The sequence below is a fragment of the Aspergillus nomiae genome, assembly GCF_001204775.2.
Source record: "Aspergillus nomiae NRRL 13137 chromosome Unknown contig00239, whole genome shotgun sequence".
NCBI lineage: Eukaryota > Fungi > Ascomycota > Eurotiomycetes > Eurotiales > Aspergillaceae > Aspergillus > Aspergillus nomiae.
The window spans coordinates 1-19,848 of record NW_015378294.1 but is presented as its reverse complement, the minus strand read 5'-3'; the positions used below and the strand labels follow the sequence as shown (position 1 = coordinate 19,848).

At 47.8% G+C, this 19,848-nt stretch overlaps 6 protein-coding genes across 6 annotated transcripts; 3 read left to right on the top strand and 3 right to left on the bottom strand.

Annotated features, from left to right (window-relative positions):
- Window positions 1-305: 305 nt before the first annotated feature.
- ANOM_008134 (sucrase/ferredoxin-like domain-containing protein) lies at window positions 306-1,225 on the top strand (the record flags this gene model as incomplete). The annotated part of the gene is made up of 2 exons (XM_015553390.1): window positions 306-599; window positions 665-1,225. The coding sequence occupies 2 exons, from the start codon at window positions 306-308 to the stop codon at window positions 1,223-1,225; spliced, it is 855 nt and encodes a 284-aa protein (XP_015404838.1).
- Window positions 1,226-5,415: 4,190 nt separating this feature from the next.
- Window positions 5,416-6,911, bottom strand: ANOM_008133 (MFS transporter; the record flags this gene model as incomplete). Its single annotated transcript, XM_015553389.1, has 5 exons — window positions 5,416-5,585; window positions 5,641-5,724; window positions 5,779-6,015; window positions 6,083-6,697; window positions 6,752-6,911. The coding sequence occupies 5 exons, from the start codon at window positions 6,909-6,911 to the stop codon at window positions 5,416-5,418; spliced, it is 1,266 nt and encodes a 421-aa protein (XP_015404827.1).
- Window positions 6,912-8,150: 1,239 nt separating this feature from the next.
- Window positions 8,151-9,662, bottom strand: ANOM_008132 (uncharacterized protein; the record flags this gene model as incomplete). The annotated part of the gene is made up of 2 exons (XM_015553388.1): window positions 8,151-9,389; window positions 9,471-9,662. 2 exons carry the CDS (start codon window positions 9,660-9,662, stop codon window positions 8,151-8,153), a joined length of 1,431 nt encoding a protein of 476 aa, XP_015404828.1.
- A 1,273-nt stretch (window positions 9,663-10,935) lies between these two features.
- ANOM_008131 (uncharacterized protein) lies at window positions 10,936-12,551 on the top strand (the record flags this gene model as incomplete). Its single annotated transcript, XM_015553387.1, has 7 exons — window positions 10,936-11,118; window positions 11,233-11,464; window positions 11,526-11,669; window positions 11,721-11,844; window positions 11,901-11,969; window positions 12,028-12,054; window positions 12,119-12,551. The coding sequence occupies 7 exons, from the start codon at window positions 10,936-10,938 to the stop codon at window positions 12,549-12,551; spliced, it is 1,212 nt and encodes a 403-aa protein (XP_015404829.1).
- Window positions 12,552-12,611: 60 nt separating this feature from the next.
- On the bottom strand, window positions 12,612-15,828 carry ANOM_008130 (uncharacterized protein; the record flags this gene model as incomplete). Its single annotated transcript, XM_015553386.1, has 5 exons — window positions 12,612-12,861; window positions 12,922-13,587; window positions 13,723-15,184; window positions 15,257-15,458; window positions 15,514-15,828. 5 exons carry the CDS (start codon window positions 15,826-15,828, stop codon window positions 12,612-12,614), a joined length of 2,895 nt encoding a protein of 964 aa, XP_015404830.1.
- Window positions 15,829-18,990: 3,162 nt separating this feature from the next.
- On the top strand, window positions 18,991-19,848 carry ANOM_008129 (serine hydrolase domain-containing protein; the record flags this gene model as incomplete). The annotated part of the gene is made up of 1 exon (XM_015553385.1): window positions 18,991-19,848. A coding segment is annotated over one exon (858 nt), but the record flags the coding sequence as incomplete, so codon positions are not given.

Sequence of the window (19,848 nt, the reverse complement as noted above, 5' to 3'; positions counted from 1 at the left end):
GCTCGGGGAAGCCTTCTTTTCGGACTAAAATGGTGCTTGGCGACATATCTCCGAAGGGGGAACCGAGTATACAAACGCCCAACGAACGCTTTATAACACTTACTATTGGTCCAGGCCATGGCAGCCTTATAACAAAGAAATAGGGATAATGTTCTTCTTACATCCAGCTATAAGGTCTGAGTAATATTACACGTAGTCTAATCATATATCAGCCCGATAACAGCCTATCCATTCTTAACTTCTATATTCTTGTTATAGTTGTCGCTTCTTCCACACCAGCGGCATAATAATTCCATTTATACAAAATGTTCCGCTCTCTCCTCACTCTCACGAAACTCGCTTCCCCAGAGTACATCTTCCCCACCGTCGATCCTAAAATAGATGGCGAGGAATGCCGCCACGACTGCGCCGATTGCACGGTCAAGTGGCCGTCCAAGGTGAAAGTAGATACCACACTCCCGATGTACGGGTACATCAAGCAATTCCACGCGCATGTACTCGTGGCAACCGGGAAGACGGATTGGGTCGGGAAGGTAGAGCAGGAGAAGGGGAGTTTGATGGAGGCGTTCAAGTCCGATGGGGGGAAGTCGAAGCATGGAGTAAGTTTTTCTCTATGTTCTAGTCCTATTTAGTTTATGGAGGCTATATGTTTATAATGACGTAGAGAATCATGGTTTCCGCATCGAATCTCACACCACCAGAGAACGAAAGCGGGCAGGTTGATTCCGGGAAGACGACTGTATTACTTTTACCGTCGTTTACCTTCGTGGACGGTGTTGCCTACGGAGATGTGAGACATGTGGTTGATACGTTTATTGATAACCCGAAACAAGAATCCCGGCTGTCGTCACGACCATGTCAGCATGACTATGTTGTTCTCCTCTGTTCGCATCAACGGCGCGATGCCCGCTGTGGCATCACGGCACCGTTGATCAAGAAGGAGCTGGAGCGCCATCTACGTGGGCACGGCCTATACCGTGACCTCGATGATGAGCGACCCGGTGGGGTGGGGATTTACTTTGTTTCTCATGTTGGTGGGCATAAGTTTGCCGCGAACGTTTTGATATATCGGAAGAAGCAGCAGCAAATGATCTGGTTGGGGAGGGTCAAGCCTGAGCATTGTGAGGGGCTGGTTAAGTATACGATTCTCCAAGGGAAAGTGGTTCATCCAGACTCGCAGTTGAGAGGTGGGTTTGATCGTATGAAAGGGTTGACTAGTTGGTGATATCTGTGTTTTAAGCACTCTATATAGACTCCTCAACAGAGGGTATTTGGCATGTTAGGGCTTCAGTGGTCACGTTCCTGTATGTCCTTCTGCATAATATTGTATGGTCTTTGCTTCTGGCTGTTTTAAAGATATCACTCTCTCTGGCTTAGTCTCGCTGATAGATTTGCACGTAGGTGTGGGTGTATACTAGTATAAGTTGCCATAATCCAATAATGGTGGAATGTGTATCTGACTACTCACGACAGTCTGTGAGACATCCAGCATGAAAATAGTAATAAGAACTTCAACATTTAATATGCACTGGCTCTTATACATGTAACAACCTGGAAGGGTTCTGGGGCATAGGGGCGCATAGGGCAATATAAAGGCGACATATTGCATCCAAGTTGCCCGGTCCTCATTTCTTAACTGGATGAACCCCATGACGTGTTTGTAAAAGAAGTTGCTGAAACATTCTGAACAGTAGCCATGTCCACAGCCCAATACTAACCCAGTATTGTCAGTATAGCAGAGAATGCACCAGTAGGAGTCGAGGGCAGGGCTTTTTGCAGGATCTATGTAGGCACAATTCAGACTGTTATGTCAATGTATTTTGAAAGTCTTGCCATTAATCTATCGCCAGAACAGCCAACAGAAGCTTTCAGTTTGATTCTTCACAACCCCAATTCGATTCTCCTTAAGCTCAAGTCAATATACCTTCCGTATTCAGTACTATCCAATCCGATCCTCTGCCTGACCAATCCAACGCTCAATCCAATGGATTTCAATTGGATAGTCTTCACAATACCAATAACGAAGCTACTGGTAGAAGCTACTGGTATATCTCAAGGTCTCGACCTCAAAAAACAGAATACTGTCGGGTTATCACTTCCATTTGATACACAAATATAATATCAACAGTTTTGGTCTTCCACATTGTTGGCCAACTCAACACGCTCTATTTCTACGTCCTTGCTAACCTTCTTTTCTCCATGTTTCTCTTCCAGTGCCATGCATATCATATCCACTCCCCCGTCTGATTCTAGCACTGGTTCGTCATAAACAATGTGTACTTGTAACTTCGGTAAGGGACGCTCTGCGGGTTTGAGTATCGAAGACCCTTCTATCGGTAGTAAAATATAATGTTTTGTTGGGTTTCGAATCTTCGCGTTTTTGGAGAAGTGGAACACAGTACAGGCGAGGACCTAGAGTCAAATTTTAGAAGATATCCTCTTTAGGCCGGTATAGGGTAACATAATAGACGAAGGAAGTTAAGGAAAAGACAAATAGAAAACGTGTACGTTATATCCCTTTGCTTTCATTTCTACTTTCAATCTATCGATTCGATCCACGAAGAACTTTCCGTTGTATTGCCAGCCGAGACCCGGTTGGTTTGAACGACTGTTGGGCTCATTGCGCTCGATTTCTTTACCCAGCTCTCGCACAATCTTCTCAGCACTGTCCCAGAGTTCGTGGCTCATACCGGGTTTCAGAATAATCTATAATGTAGAAGGCACATTAGCCGGAACATGCCCTCCTATGTGCTCTCTCCAGACTTACCATATAGTTAGGGGCACGATAAATCGTTCCTTTGTGTTTTGCAGTAGTTGGATGCTTAAGACGGAGCATAGTGGGGTTTTGAGCTGGCAACATGGTGCACGTGATGTTGGGCACTGGCCCGATTTATGTCTCAACTTTTGATACCTAATGGATTGTCATTATCTGGGGGTTATCCGGCTACTAAAACAATACTAGTGGCAATTCCATTCATCTCCTCCGTAAACTCTAATTTTTAGCCGTCATACTTCAAAGCACATATCGTCCCATTTGTGTTAAGTCAATAGCTCCGAAATGCAGCACTCATTAGCCCAGAAAGGCACTCTACTAGACAGATTGTTTTAGAAATAGGCGTCAGTTCAGGGAGCTCAGGAGCTTATGGAAAGCAGGAACACTCCTAGTGAAGCTATTTCTACTAATATAGCAGAAATAGCTCTTATAATAGAAGATCAGCGTGTGCACGCTCTACTAAAGTTCTCTGGCTGCGGTATTCATGGTCATAAAATCTCTCTCGGCCCTAATGGTTAGAATACTTTAATTCCTCTTATATATTTTATATTCTGCGTTGATTTGTTCTTAAAGGGGCGTGCGAAAGTTTGTATAGTGGTTCCTAGGATGATTCATACTTGGTTTATGTTATTGATGCAGATATTCTTAGTTAACCCAAAATCCATTTTTATATTAAACGACGACCCCTAAAAACCGTCCCTCTAATACTAAGCTTTCCATATGATGACAAAGTTGACGAAGCCTCTCATGGTGGTTGGGTGGAAGCATACAATCTCCATGAAAGCCATGAATGTACACACCTTCAGGAGATGCGTTAGTGCCCTTGCGTTGTGAACCACAAAAAGGCGATATGTATAGCTGCAAGAAGAGAAGACATGGCTTTGAGTGGTAGAAAGAAACATACTGAATGGATCTTGAATGTAGAGCAGTACAGTACTTCTAGTAATCTAAAGTGTATGTACAGCTGACATACAGCTCCAAGGTAAGAACACTTAGAAGCGGATTAGAGTTACAGTAGTACACCTCGATCTTTCTTTCTCAGATATTTTCTAATCGCTCCAGGCCATAGTGTAGACCTGTTAACTGCTAGTAATTTCCTATACCCTGCGTATACATTGAGTCTAGAACACACCATCGACGACGATCTATAGAAATGACACTGCCAGAAAAGGCCAGGGACTATTTAAATTAATTGACCAACAATGCGAAGGTGGAATATGATATGTTTACGCAATTTTTATAGTAGGTAGTTTCAAAGGGCTAGTTGCTGCTTCTTCTAGACCACAGGCAATGGGCATGCGGCAGCTCTACTGATAGGGATAAGTATAATTTGGAGTTCACCAGGACAAGTACCTTGGAGGATAGGACCTTTTCGGGCAACTTATATGATCCTGCAGAGGAGGCTTACTGGGACCTGAAAACAGATGGCTTTAAGATCATTCCTGTTATGAAGGAAATCTGGGAATTCCGGGAACGTCTTGGTCACACCACTACTGCTGCATGAAAGTAGTGTATTAGGAAGCCCTGTCTGAGCATTCAACATGCTCATTTGATTGATGACCTAGCCTCTCTACAAAGGACGGAGGGACGACAAGGAATTCCTGTGTTTAGAAAATCGGAAAACCACAAACATGTCGCATTTTGCTGTTGGGGAGGGCTCAGACCCAGACAGAACTGTGCGAGACTTCGGATCGTTCGTGATGTGAGTGTATTATCTTTTATCTAGGGCGATTACTCACAGAGATTAGGCGTTTAAGCTTCGAGACCTCAGCTGACATCAGCAGACGCCTCCTTTGTTTGAAGAAACCATTTTGATGAAAAATAACCATCCGTCCCTATCTAGCCACAGATTCATTGCCGAAGAACAGTACGTACAACAACACCCTGAACGAGAAAGAACATTAGTAGACAGATTTGGCAAATTCCCCGTCGAAGCTTTATGGTTTGAACAAGATCTGCAAGCCATCAACATATACAGTGCTGGCGGCCTTCACGGTATCCTCGGACTCTCCACGCAGATATTGTCGCATACTTTTTTGTTGGTGCTTGTCATATCGTGCCAGCATCTATGGACCTTACATGCACCGCATGAAATACTGACTGAAATCGATGTGCGGACATCTGAGCTTTACCCTCTCGCGGTGACAGTAGGTATTAAGCTTTTGTTAGATGTGGGGGACTTATTCTTACCCGTGCAAAGTTCAGAACCGACTACAACCGCGAGTTGTCTTCCGAGCCAGATGGGCTTTTGGAACTTTGCGTCAGGTACAGCATCAGAACCCTCCGGCCGCCCTCAGGGTGTCGCATCATGGGGCTATACGTCCGACTAGAAGGATCAATCATCAACTCAATTGGGCTAATATTTGGTTCACGGCAAGACACCCAAACCATCGCCGTTTGATGCAGGTCATGCTCGATTATGAATTACCTAGTTGTCTCCTAGCGTGGCCGAGTCGGACCTGCATGAATATTATATTAAATACTGAGCCTAGAAATCTATAGCTATTAGTGGAACGTGTGTTGGTCACCATAGATATCCGGTCTTTTACCGCGACTATTATCCAATAGGTTATCTTTACCAAATTATTTCATCCTCCCCTAATCCGACAGCACACTGAGGTATTACCTGAGTACTAGAGGATCTAAAGACTAATTGCCCGTTGTCTAGGAAGCGAAGCCCAGAACAAACCAATCCCAATAAGTAAACCCAGCATGATCGGCTGCATAACCTGGACACCAGCCCGGGAAGCGATAGCGCCCGTCATGAAAGGGAAGGCAGCGGCGCCTGCCTGGCCCAGACTCGCCGAGAGCCCTGCCAACAAACATAAGTACATGTATTCAAAGCTCTTCGTACAAACAGCACTCACCTAAGGCGCCAATTCGAAGTTCCTCCGGCACCACCTGGGTAAGGACATAGAGTCCGATGGGATAGAACGGACCCATGAAGAATCCTGTACATTGACCTGTCAGCCGATCGAGGAACCAACCTGATTTAGACAACCTACCTAATAAGAAAGCCGCGATAGCGATTATAATGATGTTCGGAACCATACAGAAGACGAGCTGCATGGTAATTGCTAAGACGAGGTAAACAAACACCATCCGACGCTCTCCGAAATAGTGCGTGATATCTGCGAGAGCCACACGGCCTAGTGTGAACCCCGTCCAAAATCCGGAAGCTATGTAGCCTACTACTTTTGGATCACCGTTTCTTACGGAGACGATGAATTGAACCATCCAGCCTAACATCGTTAATATGTCCTTTCCCGGGTTTGTAGTGCTGATTGGGCCCATGAGAAAATTACTCACCGCCGAACGTGACCTCCGCGCCGACATACAAGAAGAAGAACCCGCCTAGAATCCAAACCGATTTATTGGATAGCGTGGCCTTCAATTCCTTGCCGGCTGTGCCGCTAGCGTTTCTCTTGTTAGGCTGGAATAGACCTTCTCGGAACGTCCACCTTAAAAGGCAGAGATTTAACAGCGCCAATAGCAGCATCACGAAGTAAAAGTCCTGCCAGACTGGCGTCCGCGAGGCGATCACATTAGCCACGATAGGTGAGATAATTGTCCCGACGCCATAGACTGCATGCAAAATTCCCAGCCAGCGATGCGCATTGTCCACGGTTGTTGTGAATGTATTCGCCTGAGCATCTTGATAGGCACTCCCCATGCCAAGTAAGAAGAAGGCAGCGACAAATAGTCCATAGGGCGGATTCCAGTACATCAATAAGAACCCACATATTTGGATCACTGCTCCTAGCACCAATGTACCGCCCGTGCCGATGCGTGAGCACACATGGATATTGGAGAACGAAGCTGTGAGACAGCCGGCACAGTTTACAAGGTAGATCTGGGAGAGCTGGAAGAGGGTGACGCCGTAGGTTGGTCGAATGTAGGGGATTAAGACTCCCAAAGCGGCGTCTGCTTATCATTAGTCCTCGGGTTGAAGACGCGTGAGCAGCAATGTCTAAGTACCGTTTAGACCGACAATCAGAAGGGCGAAATTCGTGCTGATTATCTTGCCTGTGACGTCGCTGGCACGCTTTTGCAGGAGCGGTGTTGTTTCACTCTGTATATGCCCTTCCTCTCTGCTAGAATCATTTTCTGTGGTGGCTGGATCAGGCTGGCTTTCCATCATGATAGCTTAGGGTTTCGATTTTGAACTCCGAAAAGCTTGGGAGGAGTCGAGAGAAAAAGGTGCTAAGTGGGTGGCCTAATATCAGATCGCATCATCAGCTGATCGCGGCTAAGCCCCATCGTGAAAAACAATGTGAGGGGTAGAGGATCGTGCACGCCAGCATATCAGACTGGAGAGATAAGCCAGTAGTCAAAAGTATTTCAATACAACCTGAGAGTTATAAGAATACAGACATTGCTTTGCTGATAACCTTTCAGCCAAGCTGCCCACAGGCAAAAAGTTGTAAGCCAGAAGAGGTACAAGATTCATGCATAAGACGAGGCTTGCGACGAACGAGCGTAGATCTTGTTCGCCTAGCTTACTGTCTCCGACACCAGTATACAGTACGACGAGAGTTCTATACATCGCTACTGTAGCACCTCTTTGTCGAAACCCAACGACGTCAATGGGATCTCTTCCTGGCGCTGTCGGAACAAAAGCCGAGTCGTCGGATTAAGGCTTCGATAAACCCCAGCCACAGCCGGATCCACAGTACAGCCCGACGCTAGCTTCCAATCGTATATCAAAAGCAAGTAACAGAGGGCCACCTTCATCTCGTTTGCAGCAAAAAAGCGGCCCGGACAGGCGTGCTGGCCATGACTCAAGGACGGGTGGTCAGGGCTGGTGGCCACTAGATGTGCCTTGTTCTCAAAGTCTGGCTTGTCGCGCATTCGTAAAAAGCAGTAGGCGTCGTAGTTTTCCCCCTTAGGAATGACCGCAAAGACTGAAGAAACATCAGTCCGTTGGAGCCTCCCCTTTGGTCTATAATGCCAGATGTTAGCAACCACCCCGCTAAAAATCAAACAATTTAATCCAAACACGGAAGAATCTAGTATATGACAGTTCGTGACTGCAGCGCATCCTGTCTGTCAGATGCTATTTAGAGAATTGCGTAGGCTTTGTGATAGAATGGATGCGTGAAGTATCATCAAGTGTTTTCATCCAGTTGAAAACCTGGATAAGCAGTTGAGTCTAAACCTGAAGATGCAACCATGACCAAGTTCCCACATTCCTAAGCCAAAACATTCTAACTAAACTTCAGTGCATTGAATATACTATATACAGATCATTCGTTCAATCCTCCACAATTATGCTACTCGCTAGCCTAATTCTATACAACATGAAGCGCTCTGACACACCTGCTAGATGCTTCGTATACATCTGTAGCAACCTGAATCACATCCCCAGGTAATCCTTTTAGTTCAGCCCCTTGAGGAGCTCGGGGAAAAGAAGCTCGTCAAACTCCCACAACGTCGTCTGGAAGTTAACCGAAAAAGCACCGCCAGTCCACCAGGTCGACCGACCACCCTGCAGCGCGTTCAGCTTCTGGAAGAAGCCAGCCTTGACATCCGCGACCGAAACGCGCGCATGCATGGGGCCGTGGGTGGAAAAGTCCACCCAGCTCAGCGGCTCGCCGTCGCTCGTCTCCGCCAGGCGACCCGAACGCAGCAGAGTGTTGAAGTCGTTCTGGACCAGTCTCTTGGCACCCGCTGTGTCGAGAGTGCTGTTGCCGACAATCGTTACTCGGAAGAGGTCGTCGCCGCCGATGTAGTCAATGCGAGCTGTGAAAGAAGCGTCGGGCAGGGCGAGGTAGTTGTTCGGCGCGGCTGTTTGGGGCAGGTTGAAATAGGACTGGTTGACGGCGAAGGCCGCGTTGTTCACGATACCGGTGTACTCGTTGGTGTAGGTGAATCTGGAGAGAACGTTCTTCTCATTACGGTCTAAGTCGAACGGGGCCATGTTGGCTGCAGTTGGCTCGATGGCGAGTAAGAGACGCCGAGCGTGAATCCGAGTGGTTTCACCCGTCTTGTGGTTCTTGACCGTGAGGATGACGCTGGAGTTGCCGCGGTGGCTCTCAATTACCGTGCTGGAGTACAGAACGTCGCCGGCGAGATCCTCCGCGATGGCATCGTACAAGTCCTGGTTCCGACCCGAGGAGGGCGCGAGTTGATTTTGCTTGCCCACCATCGCACGCGCCATGGAGGCGCCGAAACCCTGCAGCACGAACATGGTAGTTTCCTTGACCATGTTTCCCAGTCCTAGACCGGTGGACTGATACATCAGCGGGATAGCGGCTTCCAAGCCATATTTGGTGATAAAGTCGCCATAGGGGATCAGAAGGTCCTCCGGGATTGCGTCTGGCTCTGGGAAGTTGCCGTAGCCAGGCTGCATGAGATGCTCCCACGGCTCCACAATCTCGAGAAATTTGGCCATCGCGGCCATCTGGTCTGCCATGGGAGGCAGTGTGAAATTGACTGGTTTTCCGGTCTTGAAGTCGATGTAGTCCGTGGAGACACTGACCATCGATGGGGCTGCAACGGGAATGCCAAAGCGATCGAAGAAACCTGTTGCGTTTCCAGCTTCGAGGAACGTCATCACACCATAGTTATAGGGCTTGCCGGTCTTAGGATCGGTGTATGAGTCAACCATGCCACCCTACCCATGAAAAATGCGTCAGCGTTTACCTGTCATTGTGGCATGTTTCTGTGCTTGATGCGAATGGTTTCGTTTGCTCACCAAGATATCCTGCTTCTCAATCAGGGCGATGCTCTTGCCAAAGTCGTCCCGGATACGAACGGCAGCGTAGGCACCAGAGGCACCGCCACCCACAACCACGACATCTTTATAGAGGACATTTGGTGATGAGCCCGCTGCGACCAGTGGCACCGCAGCTAAGAGGCCGAAGATGGATGTTGTCAGAGATAGCATATTGACAAGTATGCCTCTTCCCAAGAAGCTGGAAATTCAATTTTTGCAAGCAGAGGCACCGCCTATCGCTAGGTTCAATGCGAGGAGCTAATTGACCAGAAGGTAGCAGCAGGAGCTATATAATTGTCACAGGGGGCGACCCGGACTATATTATATTTCATTGTGAACGGCAGTCTCGTCCATGGTCGACTGCCGATATCTTGAGGGCAATAGGTCGCTAACGAGCGCTCCATAATACTAAGCGCATAGTGTCCTAACTCGACAGTACCGCCTGCCCCCAGGCCATATATATTCGTTAAGCGGCATCTTAGTTTATAGTATGGTGAAACAATGGGACCAGCCTTCACATAAGTAGCGTGGGGGCCTTGTCTAAACCCTGTCTAGTACGTAGGGTGCGGTAATTTCGAGCAGTTTTTAGGCTATTATGGGCTAACAACCCCTGACAGGGATCAATATTAGTGCCGTTATTCTACCCTATCGTTGCATGTCTCGATATGCTTGGCCGCATAATGAACCGTGTTCTGTCCCGCGGAATCCGAGACAGTCGGATCATGGCGTGGACTCCAGAGCACAACAGCGCCATAGACCGGCCATGGCAGTGGATCCACTCTGGTGCATTGACACCGGGGAAGCTCGGACCGAGATAAGTAGACGGCAACATACGGTGAAAGATCTTTGGATGATAATTATTGCCCATGGGGCCAAAATTAGGTAACTAGGCTCGAGAAGCGTTTTCTCATTGGCGTCGGAGATGGCAGGGTAGGGCTTTCTAAATTGCCATATATATTACCTCTACGCAAAGTGTCAGTCCTCTTTCCCCAGCAAAACCCGAGTCAAATACCCTCAGTCTAAACAATTGTGCCGTGCTGTTTACCTGTGTGCCGGCATATCACAAACTAGAATCCAAATATTGTGTGATTAGGTTCCAGATAGCGTTTCCTCGACGTCCTCGACGCGGCTACATCGCAGATAGCGACTTACACATGTAGAAATCCAATCAATGACAAGGATCTGAATCCAAGCCTGTGCTAAGCAAACCAGAACGCGGCCGGAAAACTTTGATTAATTTCATGCCTACTCGGAGTACGTCGCATCAATTGTAATGACCATTCGCACATGCCTCTCTGCAAGGCCACCTCCCTCTAATCTAAATTCCTGCGACAACCTAAGAAGCACTGTTGGCCCTAGTTACACATCTCCGATGATGAGGTGTATCTTCTCACTTGCCACGCCTTCAATGTCGGTTCCTGTACCACCCTCAATCCCTCCTTAAATGCCGACAACTACGGGCAATACCAGAGATGTGGTGGCTGATGAGAGCCATCTTGGTATCATTATCGGGGTACAGACGGCACTGACGGTCTTGGCCGTTGTTGTTGTCTGTCTCCGTCTATATGTTCGGATGAAAATTGTCAGGAGTTCCGGGTGCGATGACTGGACTATGGCTCTCGCGGCGGTATGCGCTTCTCTTTACATGTTCTTACCTTGAGCGTCACCATGTATCGAATACTTCGAATGAGCTCAGTTCACTACGTTGCGCAGCGCAGAGTCACTAACGAACCTTGCGCAGCTCTGTTCCCTTGGCGGCTGGGCTCTCTACATCTACAAAGCATGTCACGGCCTGGGCCACCACATCCAATTCCTAGACAAGATGGATAGAATGAAGTTGAGCGAAGCGGCGTTCTGGCAGGTCATTATCTGCTCCGCTACCGGGATCGCCTTGCTCAAGATATCTATCGCGTTGAATTTGCTGAGGTTCAGCCCGACCCGATGGTACACCATGTCTTTATGGACAAGTATTGGTATGCCAGTCTTCTCCTTTGCCAATGAGACAAAGTCGCAGGCTAATAAAGACTTATATAGCATTTGTCGCAGCATACAGCTTCATGGCCGCGATGACTTTCTTCCTCCACTGCAAACCAATGCAAGCACATTGGGATACGCGCATCGAGGACGCGAAGTGCTACCCGGTACATTTATTCGTCATCTTCGCTCTGATAAATACATGTATGTCTCCACAATGACCACGCGTATCCAAGAAACTCTCCGCCAACCCAGTGACAGCCTTCAATATCTTCACCGATGTCCTCTTCGCAACTATCCCGATCCCTATCGTCTGGAATCTGCGCATGAAACGCCGAGTCCGCATGTATCTAATCGGCGTCTTCAGTCTCGGTTACTTGTCTGGACCCCTTTCCATCTCTGATCATACAAAAATCCCAACTAACAGATAAACAGCACAGTTGGTCTCGGCGTCATCAAAGCAGTAGCCCAACTCGCATACACAAACGAGAAGGATATTTTCTTGTAAGTTGCAGAGTTACATCACAATCCAACTTGGCATGCTAACGCACGCTCCTTCCAGCAACGACTCCATCCTCTTCTGGGGCCTGTATGTTCTCTCTCCTGGCACTCACTATACCCTACACACCAGATGACTTACTATTGATCTCCAGTGCCCAATTCAACGTTGGAATCCTGACCGCCTGCGTCCCCTCTCTGAAGCCCCTTGCCAGGAGAGCCCTCAAACTATCCGAATACACACATTCACGGTCGCGCTCACACGGACGATATGGAAGGAGATCGACAGGCCGGTGGACCAGTAGCAGACATAGCCGTCGGGTGTTCTCGATACACAGACGGGACCAGTATGGGATCGAGGAGTTGCACAGCCATGATGTGTCTACGCACAGTCAGTCTGATGAAGTGAAGCTCACGCCGTACGGAGCAACGGTATCGTTCACGGCTCATGTCGAGAGGGGGAGGCTTGATAATAGTAGTGAGATTGACGAGGATATGCTTGCCGAAACGTCTCCAGAAAGACGCATGGTGGGGGGTATATTGAAAACAACGCAAACTACTGTTGTTAGTAGTAGAGCTGCCGATTAGTGCTATAGTCATTATCATGAAAATTAATTGATAGAGGCTAATAAGAATATGCTAATTCTATCACCAAAGTAGCCATGCCACTAGCTGTGTATACGCCGCTTCATCATCGTCCGCCAGGGTAGGATCATAGTCACTTCCCAGACGACCCGCAGTGACTTCCTTTGCGCGGATAGCATCTCTCAAACAATCCGCTGCATATACATGCCCCTCGGCTTTATAAATCTGGTACTTGCGAAAGTACGCTAAAGCCAAATAGCCCTCCGCCTTTGGTAAGCTGCTAGCAATCGAGATGCATTCATCAAGAAGCTGTCTATACGTCGTTCACTTCCATTAGCATACTATCCCTTATAAGGGGCCTAGTCAAACTCACAGAGCAGCCATAGATTTCTTCGTCAGGACCATGAGCCTGGCAACATGGCAAAGAGAATCACAAGTCTTAAAGCGAGCGCCGAACTTCTGTCGCCGGAACTGCAGGACTTTAAAGGCGAAGTCTAATGCTTCATCTAGCTGACCTTCAGCCTGTCGCACCATACTCAATAGCTGCATGCCACTGGCATACCGAGGTAAGCTTTCTCGCAGAAGTTGCTCGTCCGTTAGATCGCGGACATCTGGAACGGAAGTGTACATGGCTTCGGCCTCGTGTGGCTTTCCCATTCGCAACAGGCAGCTGGCGATATTAGCGTAGGAATTATCCACCATTCGGCAGTTGATTGCCTTTCGGAAATCGAGTGATCGCTGGAGGTATGTCATGGCTTGGGGGAGGTCGCCTTGCTCCGTATAAGCGAGGCCTACGTTGCTGATGCTGACTCCTATTCCCCAGTCCGTTGGGGGTAATGTACTCTCCCGTATCTCCAACGCTTTCTTCAAATTTTCTAAGGCCTTAGTGTTTTCCCGAAGGTCGACTTGTACCAACCCCATCACGTTGCGGGCTTGTGCATATCTGCTAGAGTTTGTGTCCCCCTTCCGCTCTAGGGCTTGCAGACACACCTGAAGGAGGCTTTGACTCTCCTCGTAGTATTCAGTCTCATACAAATACCTGAAGTGCGGGTCAGCTCCTCATTTCTTTAAACTATTCTCAACGTGGAGTGGATCCAGGCATGGTAGGGAATAGACAAGGACGAAGCGAGAGAGAAGGGGAGTGTGTGGGAAAATAAAAAGAAAGAGTCCTCACCATGAGCATCGAAGCAGGAGCTCAACAAACGTATCCAAACACCTCAATCCTTCTCCAACCTGCGCAAACCTCTCCGCCAAGAACATTACGTGTCGCAAGCATTTCTCACAAGCATCCCAGGCATGATATACCCAAACAGACTCCTTATCGGTCCATGAACTTGGGAAGGCCTGGCATAGAAGCTGGGAGCACAAATCAAAATAGTGAGCTTTATCTGAAGGGGAAAGTCCTGAAAGCGTCGCTTGTTGAATCAAACGGTGGACAGAAATGCTTTTGGTGCGTGGGTCACGGTCTATCAATGCGGCCCGGAGGAGCTCTGCTTTGGCATCCTCAAAGTCAATTGGGTCCGACAGAAACATTAGGCTAGAGTTATTGAATGGGGTCTGGTTTGAAAGTGCAGAGGCGGCGTTACATAAGATAGTTTCGTCAATAGCCTCAGGATCAAGAAAAGCCAGTAGGCGTTGCAACACAGCTGCATTGCCGGTAAGCTTTTCCAAAGCAAGCTTCCAAACCGTTCCAATTGTGTGCTGGTAATCAAACGCTGCTGGCCGTCTCTTGTGTAGTTTATCCTGGTTATTTTGGTAAAAAACAAGGAAGTCCTTCAGGCCCATCTTCTGCTGCCGGATGTAGCTGCTGATTTGGTTCAAGGCAAGGGGTAAGCCTCCTAGTGTCTTATTGAGCTCAGAAACTAATGGGGTATTGTTGGGATCGTCATAGCTAGGCCCTAGAAGGCGCTGTAAAGCTTCGGTGCCCATCCTGGTATCGAAGACATTCACATAGATACCCTGTGATGCAGGGTGTAGACTGGCATTGAAATCACGGGTTGTTATTAGGATAGACCCTACCACACCATGGGGCCAGCCATAGTCCAGAATCTCCAAGTTGTCAGCGTTATCGAATATAAGAAGCCAAGAGCATGTTGTATCTGCGAGCCAAGATTTCATCTTCGCCATGGCCCCGAACGCATCCTGAGTCTCCTGCGTTGCGGGCACCACACTGAGACGTCGCGCGACGGTCATGTAGTCTTGTGCCATTTTGACGGTACTATCGGCTGAAATCCAAAGAACTGCGTCATATTGCTCCCGTGTACGATAGGTATATTGCAATGCTGTCTGGGTTTTCCCTGCACCACCGATCCCATACAATGCCAAGGTACGTGGGCCCGATCGACCGGCTTTAGGGCTCAGGGTATCGGCGATCTGGTCCAACAAATCTTCGCGGACATAAAAGCGGTCATTTAATGTTAGAGGAACGTGAAAGCAAGGTAGCTCTGGGCTTGTGTGTTTATGGCCGGTATTCAGCGATTGGAATAACGTGATCATTTCGTTGTTCCATTTTAAGGCCGCTGTCGTAGCTGCGCGTCGAGTCTCTCGATCCACTTGTTGGGATAGCATCTGGATCCGCTTGAGGACTTGCTGAAACTCACGACTAAACTGCGGCCATGACTGCCGAATTGGGAGCACTGTAGAGGATTTCCATTAGCTTTAGTACAAGCGACTAATATAGGTCCGCTAAAGGTGAAAGGGGTACTCACAATGCTGACGCCGAATGCGAATAAAACTGATAGCACGCGCAGAAAACACCGCTAATTCAGTATACAGGTCAACCATGGCGGTCTCCAACTTTTCATCCAAAATGACATTATCCTCAAACGGATGGATTCCAGGCAACGCTGCAATCAACTCTTCGAGCATAGCCTGGACCTCGCTGAAGATCTCTTCTAAGGGCGCCAATAGCTACAATGCATTTCCCCTTAGAATGATGCCACAGTGTCGGGACAATAAATCTTACTGATAGCAGAAGACAGATTCCACCCCATAGTAGAGCACCGGTTTTGACATCAAGGGCGAACGACAAGACCAGCACAGTCATGAAGTCATTCAAGCATACCAAACTTGGACGAAATCGAGAGAGACTCGCCAGCAGAATGTTTTCATTTCGGTGAGCCTCCGCTACGCTCTTTAGTTGTGACAAAAGGATGTCGAGAGAGAAGGTCTCCAGACAGATCTCCAGGTCACTCTCATCATGTAAGCTTTCTTTAAATCGTTGCTGTACAAGGTTCCACACCCGTGGTCGTGGGACTGCCTTGAGGGAAGAGGCCCCCATTCTGAATCTGATATGCTGGATATCCCGCAAAGAAATTGAAGAAATCTAGATGAATACGCATTTGAGTCTTCAACAACTCGACTACCACGGTGTCGTGGAGAAGCATTTAGAATTAATATCCTTTCTTTTTCCATTTTCTTTTCTTTTTCTCTGCCACAGCCTTGGAATCCATAACAGCCTTCCAATGGAATGAAATGGGTATTACGTATACAATACAAGCTGATACAGTCATAAAACATGTATAGACGCCTACAGTTCTATGCCACCATTTGCTTGATCTCCTCTTCCTCGCGGGCTGGAGTATAGATTGTCATAACATAAAGCCCAGGCTCTTTGTACAGCGACCTTTCTCCATTCCAGTAAGTTTCTACTACATTTTGGAAAAAGTCAGCCATCCCACCTGTCATTGAACATCTTGTCAAGGTGGAATCGTCCACCATGAATCTCAAGGCTCCCAGCACAGATCGTTTCTCGATCTGGCCCCGAATAAGTAGTCTGCTTTTGATAGGTTAGGTTTCAGAGATCGGCTCTACGTTCATCACCTGGGTAAACACGCTGGGAGGAATCCATAACAGTATATTGGCCAAACAGAACAGAGACACCTGGTACGAAGCACATACCATATGTTGCCAAGTGGCTCCTGAGTGCACTACAATATCCAAGTTGATGTTGACGTTACACAGTATTTGCTAAGGTGACTGGGGGCTATGTCTGGCTTCAGATTCCTGCCTGGCTCGAGATTTTGCAGTATTCCTAGCCGTATGCAGTCATTTCTTTGGCCAACCTGAGCAATAACGACGGTATGGTGGTCAGAGGCTCGTGCCACATATTTTAGAGTCTTCCTGATGGAGTTAACGCAGATATTACCCACGACAGCGAATTTGTGAGAAAGCTATCCTCCCGATATCCTTTCAACAGATCCGGAGAAACAGATGATAGAGAGCTTTCAACCTCCTGGAGGTGATTTCACCACCATATTGACCTGACTCAAGTCGTAGCAGAACTCTCGTACCTGCGAGAAAAGAATGCAGCCAATTCAATGCAAAAGGAAATCATCGACGGCTAAGCTAAATCTTTCAAGACCACAGAGGTCGAGTCTTCGCAACAGTTCCACAGATAGCAGCGCACTTCTACCACAGGAAGCTCCAGGCTTCACCAAGTATCCAGGAAATGATGAGAGATCATCCAAAGCTGTTCAGAACGGTGGAGTAGTAAGCTTTCCAGTCAATATTCAAGAATAATGGAGTTCATTCAAATAGGTACATTGGACTGGATTCCGACGTAAATTCATCGCCACGCTCAGTGAATAGCAATAAGCAACTCCAGCACGGACTCATAAATTCCACAATAATCACGGGTGGAATGGATGTTGATCACCCTGATGCTATATTGGCTGTCAGAGTCTTGAACTAGCTGTCGTAAACGAACGAGTTGAGCTCCAAATCACATACATCTTTGGTGGAGATCTTGTGTTTACTCAAAGTCAGTTGGACTTATCGCCAGCTGTAGAGCTAGCTTCGTCTTTATTCTCCTTGCCGATAGTCGTAGGACAAGGCATGTGCGTGTATGGCCCTGAATATGCGATGGCAGGAAGTATACCACCACCACCAACCGAAGGGAATCCAGAACCTCCACACGCGCCTGAGCCGCCGCCGCCCGATTCTTGTGGGTTCATATTGGTATATCACCCGAGTGACAGCAACAGCCTGCGATAATACCCCGTGGTAACTGTCAGCGTGTTGCACTGTGGCTGATGTTGATCCACATACCTCGTTGATATTAGAAGACTACTATTTGCGTGTCTGTGTTGGCTTGTCTCTTTATATGGATGTATGAGCCAAACCTGAATAGTTGAGAGAGCTGCGGTCTGGCTTATGGCGCATTTATAGTTCCCAGGACAGAGCCAGCAGTCTTGCTCCGTCACAGGCTGAAACCCTCATCGGGCACTACAGAAAACAATCACTACCAGATTGAAGCAGACATACGCATATGTGCAAGGGCATTTAGTGTCCAATAAACAATCGCGTCTTGTCTATCCGGGGTAGATATGACGCACATACAAAGCAGCTGGAAAGTTCAGCAAGCCGATACGTATCAGCCTAGTCTCCTAGTGAATCCAAATAATATTCAGTTTCAGTTCATTGTCCCTGCTGAACCTCGGCTGTATCCATCTTTCATTGTCTTCCGGGGCGGGTTAGTGCCCACGGACCTCCGCCATTGAGCCACGATGAAGATGCTCAGAAAGCTGTCACGATAAACTCGCCTTGTAAGACGTTATGACCCTTGCGATACAAGCGATTACCCGTATGGTATGTAATGATACATGTATGCATTTCCGAGCTAACCGCCAGCAAGTGCCGACGATGTAGTACATGGGTTGCACAGGCGCGGGCTGTTCTCAAACAATGACAGAGATTAGTGCATTGATTTGTGGAGGATGTTTCCGTCCACTCTTATGGAGCATTGCTCACAATCATTTATGCGAAACTCGTCATATGATGCTTGTACAGAGCGTGTCAGAGAGAGCCTTACCATGTCTACTAAAAACTACCCACGGAGGCAAGGGAAAAAATATCATGATATATGCTGATTCCTATCATCTCGAATGCTTCATTGAAACTCTTCATCATACTGGCAATGTCTTGAGACACTAGTTGTTTGATGAAGCTATCTAGATACTCGTTGAAGCCTACTACATCTTCCTTATAGCCCTATGCAGCTACGCTGTTCATATAACAAAGAGACCACTGGCACGGCACAAATGGCCTAGAATAGGGCCTCGAGGTCAATGGGGCTAAATCCAGCGTACGCTCAGCTGATCGCTCAACACAAAGACAGGTTTGTATCATTGGTAAACAATGATGCACTGCGAGTCTGGTCTAATCAGAAGCTCTCCATGGATTTCCAGCAGACTTTATTGGGAGGTGGTTAGTTTGCCCCGGAATACTCGGGCAGACTGGCTTTCCTCCAAGTATGATGCAATTGCTGATCTTCACAGTGGATGTGCCACTCTACTTACCTCGTCTAGAACAATGGCGACGATCATGCCCATAGCATTTACAGATCTTTCTACAGTTAACGGCCCTATGCCAGAGTGTACAACCATCAAATGTCTGACATTGATTATCGGAGCTTGTCAATTCAGAAGCAAGCCAAAACGGGATGGAATTGCATCAGGTACTTGAACGACTAGAAGGGGCTCACGCACAGATTGAACGCGTTTCTGAAATTTGCGGGGCCTCGTCTATATCATATGGAGTCCTTCATTACGGTGATGTTATCTATGCGAAAAGCGTGGGACTGAGAGACCAAGCGCAGCGTCTGCCGGCGGATTCACAAACCATTTATCCGCTCGCGTCTGTATCAAAGGGCTTTCTAGCAGCTGCCGTGGGAGTCCTGGTCGATGAAGGCAAGCTTGATTGGCATGCCCCTATCCGCACGTATCTGCCGCAGTTCAACCCCGTTAATGATCGAGATTTGGGACAATATGCCAACGTCATTGATCTGCTGAGCCATGCTACCGGCCTAGCACAGCATGACCTGCTCCATATTGGGCCACTTGGGTCAATAATCAGCGACTCGTCCAAGCTAATTCATTTGCTGAATGCATTGCCGACATCCAACAGCCATGGGTCAAGGTTTCGCCGGTGGTGGCTCTACAACAATCATGTCTCAGCACTGGCGAGTCAAGTGCTTGAGAGTGTCTCAGAAGGAACGCCCTACCCAGAATTCCTAGAGCAACGCATCCTACATCCTTTACGCATGTTCCGGACTTCCGTCTCCATGAACAGATTTTCTTCGGACTCAAACATAGCCTTACCATATGCTCGCCTATCCGATGGTTCCTTCGCGAAACTGCCATTCCCCGAATACCTCCAAGAAACAACCCATATTCTTGCAAGTCAGGGGGTTACCAGCTGCGTCCAAGACCTACTGATCTGGGCTAAAGCGACATTGGAGCGTGAATCGTGGGAGCAGCTCCATGCTAAGGACAAGTCTGATCAGCCTTTTTCCCCAAAC